General features: G+C 47.4%; 1 protein-coding gene across 1 annotated transcript in view; it reads right to left on the reverse strand.

The window, feature by feature from the left end:
* Positions 1 to 11,065, reverse strand: part of Atp1a1 (ATPase Na+/K+ transporting subunit alpha 1) — a 28,926-nt gene extending 17,861 nt beyond the window's left edge. The window contains exons 1-3 of the mRNA XM_021195628.2: positions 10,766 to 11,065; positions 1,227 to 1,337; positions 472 to 531 (exon numbers count right to left, since the gene is read on the reverse strand). Of these exons, the coding sequence (XP_021051287.1) occupies positions 472 to 531; positions 1,227 to 1,337; positions 10,766 to 10,777 (183 nt within the window). The 5' untranslated portion in view covers positions 10,778 to 11,065. The remainder of the gene's footprint in view (positions 1 to 471; positions 532 to 1,226; positions 1,338 to 10,765) is intronic.
* Positions 11,066 to 11,492: the final 427 nt, after the last annotated feature.

The raw sequence follows: 11,492 nt of genomic DNA on the forward strand, positions 1-11,492 counted from the left end.
AAATACCATCTTTTCTCAGACAACTTTTCATAGCAGTGGTAGAAAACTTAAAGATACAAAACACATTGTGGAGGGAAGGTGTGTTTTGAGACTTGTACATAAGTTGTACCTCAGGGTGAGAGAAGTTCTGACACACTAGGCTGAGAAAAGTACAAAGACACTAACTGCTAAAAACCCAACTAGCAGCTGCTCGATGTCTCTCAAGTTTTACAGATGTAGACAAATAAAGTGAAGGAGCCTGGCTTTGGAACCACCTTCAAAACCGGGCGCTCTGGAACACAGGGAAACTAATGTCCACTCCAACAAGGTTTCAGGGAAGAAATGGCCACATACAAGCCCAAGTTCTGTGCATGTCATACAGCCAATGGCGGCTGGTAGTACAATCCTCCTAGTAAGGTCAGACCTAAGGTGGAACACAATACCACAGGGAAAACTATGATTTGCTATGGCAGGCGTCAAACGGGTACCTACTCGGCTCAAGTCTGTTCCGTATTTACGATGGAGTTCATCCAGGCTGAGTTTATGGTCGTCCTAAGGGAAAACAGAAAATTAAAAAAAAAAAAAAAAAGAATTATACACCCTAAAATCAAAAGGAAAAAAGCACCCTCACTATTCACCCCTATTGAAACTTTCTTCCCACAACTGCCTAGGCTAAGCATCACCCTCACGACTGTCTCCTGAGAGAGCTTCCTTCCTCTCCAATGCTTCCAATGTTGGGTGACATTTGCTGAACTGAGTCAGAGAAACCCAATGCCTCTTGGATGTCTAGGACTGCGGCTCTCAACCTTCCTAATGCTGTGACCCTTTAATTCAGTTCTTCACGTTGTGGCATTCCCCAGCCGTGATGTTTTTTTCACTGCTACTTCACGACTGTAATTTTGTTATTATGAATCATACTGTAAATAAATATCTGATCTGCAACCCCGTGAAAGAACCACTTATCTAGATGGGGACCTCATCTGTCCAGGTGGCTATAGATGGGATAAGTCACAGAAGCCTCCTTAGCTTAAAGAAAGCAAAGACTGTGGTACCAAGAACACTTCCACTGTTTATGGAGGGGAGAGAGATCTTGCTTAATCCTTTAATAGCTTCTAGAATGGAGACTCTTCAGCACCAACCCTGTCAGTCCTCTGCCCTAGGCTGGTGCAGAAACATAAACCCACAGGGCTCAGGTGCAATTAATTTTTAGGAAAACCCACACAGCCAGTTTTCCTTCCAGCACTCACCATAGACACTTCCTTCTTGAGCTCATCCATATCCCTTTCCTTCTTGGCCTTTTTGCCCTTTTTGTCACCATGCTCCGATACAGCAGCAGGCTCATACTTGTCTCGTCCAACCTACAGACGGGAGGAGGAGAAGGGAGAGAGGGTGTGAGCTCTGTGTAGCACCTGAGAGGGAACTCAAGGTTGTGCAGTGTGTGTGTGTGTGTGTGTGTGTGTGTGTGTAGGAATGGAAGCTACAGGGACACAGTGGTTTGGAACAGTCACAGGGTTAATATTCAGCACAACACAACCTAGCCTAGGGGCTTATACTGGGAGGCACCTAAACAAAGTCATCTATGGTGGATTACTGCCACTAAAGACATCTTGTGTCCACCCTGGGTTATACAGAACAATGGGGAAGTTGTAACAAGCTTCAAACAGCCTTGCTAGGGCAACCCCCATTTGGAGTGAACAGTGGCTATAATGTTAAAATCCCTACTTTGCAGTCTTCTGCCTTGCCTACTGAAGGAATGAAACCATGTTTCCATTAGTAATCTTGAGGCCAGTCCAGTGTCTAAGTTTGCACTGTCAATCAGACAGACACTGAAGTCCTGGGCCCTACTAGCCACCAGTTAAAGTCTGAGAGAAGTCACCAACTCCCTAAGGACCAATTTCCCTTTCTACAACATGATAAGGACAGACAACACAGTCAGAATTCCTGAGGATTTAATGATACATCTAAGTGCCAGTCACTCTGACATGATGATTAAATTCTTTTCGCTGCGAAGTCATTATGCACAGTTTAAACACCATTAATGTTCACATAAAGATATTGACCATATTTCATTTTTTTCAGAGAGAAACAAAACATCTAAAAGTCCCTAAAAATTTTTAAATACGTTACAAAAACAAAAAAGAAGAAAAGAAAATGAAAGAAAGGGAGTCTCCACCCCATTCTGTAACCTAAAATAAGATCTCCCCAAATGAAAGGTCCTGGAAATGTTTTGACACAAGCAGGATGCAGAGAGCGCGTGTGCGTTATCGCGTAATTCACAGGATCCACCTACGCCTCTCCAGACTGGAGGGAGTTCTAGAGAAAATGTTGATTCTATAGTTTAAATTTAGATTGTTCCACTCTCTCACCCTGTTAGAGTGCTTGGCCGGTCTATATGAAACCAGAACTTGGTACTCTAAAGCCAGGCAGTGGAGAGGGCCTGCAGGCCACCTCCTGGGGAGGGGCTGGGGTGGGAGAGGCTGCCTTACAATGAATGCTTGGTAATGCTGTTGCTATTATTTTGTGGGTCTATTTCCTAACTTTAAGTGGTGCGTTAAAGCTAGTCAAGCTATATCCGGGAACTCTCCCATCTACATTGGGTTTTGTTGTCCCAAATGAAGATAAAACCCCAAAGCGTCACTTATAGTTAGTAAGTAGCAAATAAAATACAGCCTTCACTTGACTTTGGAAGGCTCCAAAGAGAAAGCCTGCTCAGATTAGTGGGTGTTGGAGAAGTAGGTATTTGTGACATTATTCAACACCATGTGACTTGACAAATGACTTCTTCCTTGAAAGCAGGGCACTTGAATCTTCATCTTATCTGCAGAGAGGAGTTGGGCAGAGTGGAGGACAGTCAACATTCCTAACATTCTCTCTCTGCTATGGAGTCAGCACAGCTCCAAGGGCCTCTCTGAGTGGAGCTGTGTGCTGGAGTTAGGATGGAGCGCATTTCTCTGCATATCTGACGGTAAAGTCATTCCATAGCTGCCTTTACATATGTGGCCAGATTAAACTGATTTTTTTTTTTTTTTTCCAAGACAGGATTTCTCTGTGTAACAGGCCCTGATTGTCCTGGACTCCTTTTGTAGACCAGTCTGGCCCCTGCCTCCCGAGTGCTGAGATCAAAGGCATGCACCACCATGCCCAGCTTAAACAGACTTTTTAAATACACCCAAAACAGTTTTAAGCAAGTCCCATTTCACGGAAATACGCTTCCATGAGGAGCAGTGTTAGAACCCCCAGCCTCACCGTCTGCGTACTTTGGTTATTCTTAGACTTCTCACATTTTCCACTGCAAGAGGGAGAAGAGACATTGGCACAGCCAGCCCTCCCTGGATACCGTCCAACGTTTATCAGCCATCACAAAGGCAGTGTGTTGCCTGTACCTTCACAGCTATAGAGAGTAAAGTTGAGGAATCTACATTTTCTAATAGCCAAACTCCTTTATAAATTCATGCTATTTAAGGCACTTTTAAATGGGGACAGCTGTAAAAGGGACATGGAAAGTATTAACATGTAAAATCACTTCTTCAAAATCTTATTTTTTCCAGTAGGCAATTTTTGTTTAAAAGAACTAGGCATAAGCTTATCCGATCAGTTCTTGCCCACAAGTAAAACAATAATTTAATGTTAATTCTTCCTGGTGTGGGTCAAGAGATCCTTAGGTTCCTATGGGCACTAAGAACTGTAATTTCAAAGCTGAAAAAGTATGCGTTTGTGGTGTGGGGTAAGACAACATTTTCCTTATTTCTTTTAAAAACAAAGGTCACAGCAGGGAGTGGTGCGGGTGTTCCCTCCTGGGCTCCGCTAACCTCCCCGCTTGTTTGGGCACCAGGCATGGAACTTCTCCTTTCTTAATTAGAAAAATGAGATTGCTTCTTCACTCAGCACCACACAGCAAGAGTGACTAACTCCAGCGGCTCCCTTTGAGTGTCTCTGAGCTTATCTGGAAGGGGCATTCAACAGGCTGTGCCATCCTCAAAAGGGCAGTTGGTTGAAGGGGAGTAAGCTAGGTTATTAATCTTTTCCATTCTAATTTAAGAACTAGGAAGTTATAGCAAGGCATTATTTACTCCATGTGACACTTCAAGGCTGGGTGTGTCATTATTTGAACCTGTGTCCTCTAGATTCCACCTTCCCAGAGATTCCTAAAGCTACTGTGCGCTTTGGACACGTCGGAGATGGAAGGAGAAAACCCTGGACAGGAAGAACAAAGGACAAAATAGATATGTGACAAGACTTTATGTTGGCCCTCACAATAAGGGAACAAGAAATCCCCATGACCTTTTAGAGTGGAAAATGTTCCTTCCTCTTCTTCAGTTAATTCATCACTTACAGGAGGAAATGTGTTTGGGGAAGGTAGAAGACAACTGCAAATTTACCAATAATTACAATAACGATGAGGATCATACACCCACATAGTTCACACACACAACTTACACCTTTCTCACACATACACACTCTCATACACACTCACAGACAAACTATCACACATTCACACACACAATTTCTCACACTTTCACACAAATACACTCATAGTCATACACCCTTTCATACAGTGGCACGAGCACACACACACACATATACACACATGCACTCTGCAGTGAGATTTAAATAAGGACCTACCTCCCCAGTAGACTGCCACTTGATGCCTACACAGGCATCAGCACCGCCTCTGCTGTGCCCTCCAGAGCACCCACTAGCACCTAGGGGTGCCTTCTAAGGCTTCCATTCACCAGCAACACCTCTGGTTCTACAGCCAGAGAACTCAGGAGGCCCTTCCAGACTTCTGAAATCCCCTCTGATTTGCCCAAAGGGTACTTGGAAGTCTAAGATGCCCACTCCCATTAGCGAGGTCAGTGGATGGTGCTTTCTAATTCTGACCCATGTCATTACCCTAGCACTGTCACTTGCCAGCTACATGTCCTTGAACAGTCAGCCTTAGACACCTGCTTTGTCACAACTATTAACTTACCTAACACATTCTGATAGTTTGGTTAGTAAAATCTGAAAACAGAACACCTAACAAAACAAAGCAACCCCCACATTGTTTCCAGAACTGAGAACAAAGGCTTTTGACTAGCAAGAGAGGCTACCAACATGGCAAAGTAACTGCTCCAAATGTTGCTGATTCACAGCTGGCCAAGAGGGCTGTGGAGATGGCACCTTCAAACTCAATTTGGCAAACTACAATTTGGCAGGGAAGTCAGACACAGCCTGATTCAGCTACAGAAGGCTCTGCCTAGTTTTGGCCAACTGTTAGTATAAAGTGGGGGAATATCCCCCAATTTTCCTGGTTCTCATATCAAAACCTCAAACTCAGCTCTGTCTGAAAAGGTCCTCTGCACAGTGCTACACAAAGGTCACCGTGATAACCCAGTCACTACACACATCATTGCCATTCCTTGCTTCCTATAGAGGTAACTTTCAGAAACAGGTTAAAGAAAGTATCAATCTGGCCTAGTTTGCTACATTTCCAACTGATCTTCAGCCTCAATGGCTTCCTGTAGGTTCATCTTTTCTAGCTGGGGACCTAAGGGATGTACCAAGCCTGTGCTAGGTGGGAATTGGCAAATGGAAGACAATGGATAAATGGTCATAGTCCTTTAGCTGTTCTCCAGTCCTCAGTGACACTTTTGGAATAGCAATTCTCTGCAGAGGAAGTAACCAAGGGACACCCCAACCCCATACCATGCCACAGGTCCCTCCCCCCACTCCTGAAGACATGCATGCTGGAAATGTACTCCTACGAAGCCAGAGCACTGGGTCCTTTGTGAACCCAGTTCAGTCCCTAAACTTGGGCTGTATCCATCAGTTACAGGGCCGAGATCAGCCACTGGGTTCCCTCATCCCATGGGAACATCATCTAACCTGCCTCCCTGGTGAATTCTTAAACAACCCTGCCAGTCCACCCTTTTGGCCACAGAATGTATTTATTTGGAAAAAATAAAAATGGTATGTGAAGAATCACTATATTTTAGATTTTCTTCCTCTTAAAATGTATTTTTTTTCTTCTACTTACTAAAAAGCACCAGCCCCATGGGACATTTGATCTCTCCAAGAGACCTGAATGAATCAAAACGTTCTGCTCATGCCTTAACACTCTCCACCTGCTCTCCCCTATAGCCCTCCCTTTTTGCCTCATCACTCTGGTTTGAGAGAGAATAGCTTAAAAACTGGAACCAGCACTGCAGAGGGGCTGTCAGTTTCCAGGAAGTCCAGATCACTCTTTGATAGGTGGTTTGGAGCCTAGGAAGCAAATGGGCTGCTGGGTTGAAGAGGGCAAAGGTGCTGAAGGCCTACAGAAACACAGCTTGGTGCCATGGACAGAGAGCATGCAGACAGACAGGTTGTGCACCCCAACTGCCCCAAGGCTCTGAATAACACCAGGATAACAGACTGGAAAGATAAACACCAGGGCCCACGGATGACAAACCGTTACAGTGATTACTAGTCCCAAATAATGAAGGCTCCAAAGATAAGCCTGAGCCACCATCAATCAACCTTTCAAATCACCAGCAGAGAATATGTGATTTCTGTTACTAAGTGAGGTTTGAGTAAAACCTGCTAAGAGACAGTGCCCAGATGCATTTCATTGTAAAGTCACAAAGCAACGAAAGAATGAGGTCTATTGGATTTAAAAAAAAAATCCCTTTGGCTCAGGACCCAAATGAAACCAAATCAGGGTGAAAGAGTGTGTGTGTGTGTGTGTGTGTGTGTGTGTGTGTTTTCCTCTTTTCTAATTCACAGAACCTGTTATCCCAACTCCCAACAAATACATGTTAAGAACGTCTCATGGATTCCTGACACCAGATTTCGGCACAGCTAATGAGGTGAGTCATATGCAGAGAACACTCTCTGACTCCAGCCAAAGAACACACTTCCTCTCATACTCTCAATTCAAGGCAATGTGAGAAGGTTCAGACCCTCGTTAGTCCCCACCCCAAATATACATAGGAACAAGAAGTGTTTAAAGCTTGTTGCATTGTAACCTTCCCTTTACTTCACAGAGTACCCATTAGCCATAGTCTCAGAGTAATCTAGAATTAGACAGGGCTGGTGAAAGTCTGCCCAGTGCTTTGTTATGCAAACCCAGCCACTCTGATTACTGGGAGCCCATCTGATCTGACACTCGGATTTCTTCTTCAGGCCTGTTGGCTGGCAGGGGGCCTCCGGGCACCAGTGTTCTAGCTGAGAAACTGCCGTTTTTTCCCTATGGCACTTTTAAGAAATTAAAAATGACCACTGATCATGGTGAAAGTCTTCACTTGAAACGTGGATGTTGACAGAAAGTCTAAGATGCTGCTGATTGGATCTGCTTGTGGGACAGTGACACAGTGCCCAGTCATGTCAATAAATACTTCCTTTTGAGGAGCAGCTAACAGGATTTCTCATTTTTTTTTTCCCCTATTGTTAATATTTCTCAGGGGAAAGATAACTGTCCCACAGCTTTAAAAGGGCCTGGGCCTGAAGAGCAGCCGTTTAAGCAGGTCTGTGTCCCCCAGCCCCGCTGACTTAGTAAGCCTGGGCACACTGGTACAGCACTCATTCCACACAGCACACAGATGACTCCACTTGATCTCGGGGCGAGGACTATACATCTGGCCAGACCAGAAACCAGAGCTCCCAGGCTGTGCTTTTTCAAAATACCTGCTTGTCTTCAAATGAAGCAAAACTTTAACTTAGTTCTTCATAGAGTCCTTCAGGGCTGTTTAGTTAATGGTTCCCTCTCATTATTGAGGTACTCCTAAAAGAGAAAGTCACTTCTCCGTGCACTTGTTGCTAAGTAATCCTCAGGCGCTGGGTTTGAAGAGCTCAGGGATGGATCAGTGCGAGTGCCAAGTCTCTGCTTTAACACGGGGCCTGCTCTTTATTCTTAAATGCGATTCTAAGTTTTAGCCCTCAGCTGGATAAACACCCTACTAGACCTCTATAGAGCTTTTTTTGGGTGGGGTGGGGGGTGTTTTCTATCATCTTGGGTTTATAAAGAGCAGCCTCCCCGATTCTTACTCTTCCACCCCAAGGTGAGTCACCACTGTTACAAACTTGCCAGCAGAGAACACTACAAATTAACAAACTGCCAGCGGCCAAGAACACACAGCTTTATAGTAGGGGGTGGGTGTGTGTGTGTGTGTGCTGATAACCTTCCAGGCAGGGAACTGTTTCAATCTTACAAGGTGGAAACAACCTCACAGCTTCTTTTATGTTTTCCTGGATTTCCAGGACCAGCCCCAGTGTGTCCTGTAAGCGCCTTACTGGTTCCTGTCTAGGCTGGGCCACTTTCCATTGGGAAGACTCTGCCTCACAGGGTTTTGAGTCTAAAGTACTAGCTTTATAGCAGCCAGTGGCTATTTAGTCACACTTTCGAGTTTAGCTCCAAAAGGGCAGCTGATAATGTTACCCTACAACCAAGATTCCTGCTGACATGTGTACCTTGTGTCACCTCCACCGGAGCCTCTTTCCCTGCCTGGTCTTTAAATCACTACCCATAAGCTAGGATTTCTTTTCTCAGCATCTAAGTTAATATTAAACCAAATCCAGGACTGAAATGAAAGGCTAGAGAGACTCTCCCTTCTTCCACCTTTTATAAGCTTTAAACAAACAAACCAAGTCTCCTACATTTCTAAACAATTATGATGTGCACCTTTGGTGAGCTAAACAGTTGTGGGTGGTAGGCCTCATGAGGATTTAAGCCGAGTCACTGGCAAAAAACACTGAATAAGGAAAAAGGAACAAAATTCTATTTTATCCAGGAATGATTCAGCAAGCCGGACTTTCATTTTTCTTACCAAATGTTCAAGACCCCAGTTTTGCTAGCTAGGAAGAAACATCTGGAACTATCACCCACACCTAGACCCTAGATGGCACTTGAGAAAAGGGGTGGGGTGTGTGTGGGGGGGAAGATCACAATGACCTTAAAAATTAGCTGCCTTTAAGCTTCTTGGTTAACCAATTATCAAGAGGGTTTTAGTCATCGCTCCACCCACATTTTAATCCCCATGTGGAAAAATCCCAACATTTCAGTATGAAATATTCCTCTGACCAGTTTGCCATTGTAAGTCACAGAGAAAGACTTGCACTCATACACGAATGCACGCAGGCAACCTAACATTCAATTTATAGAGTACTCCAAACACTAAGTGCGCTAGACATCTGTTAGGGTCCATGAAACACTTAGGTTGAACTTGACTAAATTCTCAGGTGAATTGCTATTTGTAGCACTTCAGTGCCTATGTCCTAGGCCTAAAGGCGTAACTCAGACTTAACTGTCTCCTGGATTATTTATTATTATACCCCTTCCCCATTTCTTCTGGAGGATAACTTTAGAGTTCTGCACACAAAATGATGCTTCAGAGGCAGATGTTATGTGTAAGCTGAGAGCAACAGGTTGTTCAGCACCTGTTGTCACTAAACAACCATTTGACCTTGAACAAGTCGCTTCACCTTCCTAGGCTTTGCACTCCCTAAAAGCCGCTCAAGGTCTCCAAATGACAAAGATACTTTTTGAAGGGATAGGAGATAAAAGATGGGGCTTTAAGGAATAAATGGTTTATAGGAACGGCTTGGATGGCATGTAGGATGGTGTGACACATAGATCGGTTTCCATTGTGGAAAAGTGGAGGCCAGGAGGGAATCAGTTCTTTGCTAGGATGCTGCATTCGCTGAGCAGCCCACACTGGGCACTGCCGGGGGGTCTCTATTCTCTCTTCCTGGCCCACGTCTTATATAATCATCTCTTTCAAGTCTCCAAAACATGTACTTGTTTCCCTCTGGCACCATCTCAGTATACAGCCGGGTGCCCTAGGACCTGCAGAGTGTCTGTCTACAGCTTGTCTGCTTGGTCAGCCCTGAAGAGGGTGGAGTGGACTCTCCCACCTGTATTCTCATGACTGGCGCTTTTTCAAGCTAGGAACTGATATTTTCAGGGTTATTTTTGTAAGCTTTTATCTGCTACTTTGAGGTCAGGAAGTAACTCTTCTGAGGTGGATAGCAGTAACAGAGGTGGGAACCCAGTGTTGTTCGTGCCCGACTCCCTCATTCTCTTCGGGAACCGCTCTTGGGTTGAGACAGCAGTGCAGGAAACCCGCATGGCTTTTCTAACACCATCAACTGCCCAGTCTCCAGTCCTTTGTTAGACTGACAGTACCTTGCCGCCCTGGAGGGTCAGCCTGGCCCCTTTTAAGAATTGTGCTCCGACATAAAACCATGTACCCCTTCCCACCGTTAAGACGATAACACCAGTTACCAAAGGCACATCCTGTTATGGACAGTGGTCCATTTTAAAGTTCTCAAAAGTATACCTTAAAGGCTATCTTTGGGCTGTGAAGTCACACCCTTTCTGGCACCAGCTTCGCTGGGCTGGTTCGGCCGAAGGGGAAGCCAGTTTTTTTCCTTTGGGGGAGGGCGGTCGCCTCTGCGGGGAGCTGGCCGAGCCCCAGCGCCTCCAGGAGAAGGGAGTCTCGACCCGGAGGCTGCCCTCGCCGGCGCCGGGCCGCGGCGAGGATCGCCACCGCGAGGGGGCCCTGGCGGAGCTCCCCGGGGGAAGGGGAGGAGCGCTCCTTCCCCTGGGCACGGTGGGAGGAGGGAGAAAGGAAGCGCAAGGCGCGCGGTAAAGGCGACCAGAGGGCTCAGGCAGGGCAGGCGCCCGGCTCAGAGATGCCGCCCCGGGTGCTCCTCCTCCCGGGCCGCTGCCCGCGCTCAGCACCCGCCCCTCCACTGCCGAGAGCCCGGTCTCTAAGCCGCTTCCTCCCGCGCCCTCGCCCGGGGCCCGGGCTCGCCAGACACTCACCCCCTTCCCCATGGTGGCGGCGCTGCGGGCCCCGCGCCGGGTCCTGTGGCTGGAGACTAGAAAGAGAAGAGAGCAGTTCCCGGCCGGGAGAGTGGAGCCGGGGGAGCCGAGAGGCGGGAACTAGGGCTGCCGCGGGAGGAAAGAGGGAGGACGGCCGGCGCCCCGGACCGAGGCCGCCGCTGCTGCCGCCGCTGCTGCCGCCGCTGCCACGTGTCCGCCTCCTCCCGCCGAGGCTCCGCGCCCCAGACCTAGCCGCAGCTCGAGCCCGTGCCTCCTCCTCACTTCCTAAAATATGCAACCTGCGTGATGGCTCCGCCCACGCGCGTACGTCACCGTTACCGGAGCAACCTGACACCGGCTCCAGCTGGCTCCGCCTCTGCCTCTAACCCCTCCCCGCCGGGCCCCGACCGCGCTATCGGCTGCCTGCCCCGGGCTCCCGGCAGGAGGGCGCCGGTGCCTAGGACGCGAGTGTCTAGGTCTCTCGAGGGCTAGGGAGCGCGCTCGCGTGCAGAACACTAGGGACTTGAGTGAACAACCTGCGGAGTAGGGTGCGGAAGGTCCACAATGGGTGCGGCGCAGTCGGGGCTAGCCTACTTGCTCAGTGTAGCTTTTCTAGAGCGTCCGGGGTCTCTAGGGGCCGGGGTTGGACAGCAGCTGCGCGACTCCAAGGAAATCATCTCTGCGGAATGCAGGCCAGCACCCATGGGCTGCGGATGGTGCTTTCCCT

Source organism: Mus pahari, chromosome 4, assembly GCF_900095145.1.
Source record: "Mus pahari chromosome 4, PAHARI_EIJ_v1.1, whole genome shotgun sequence".
Lineage (NCBI taxonomy): Eukaryota > Metazoa > Chordata > Mammalia > Rodentia > Muridae > Mus > Mus pahari.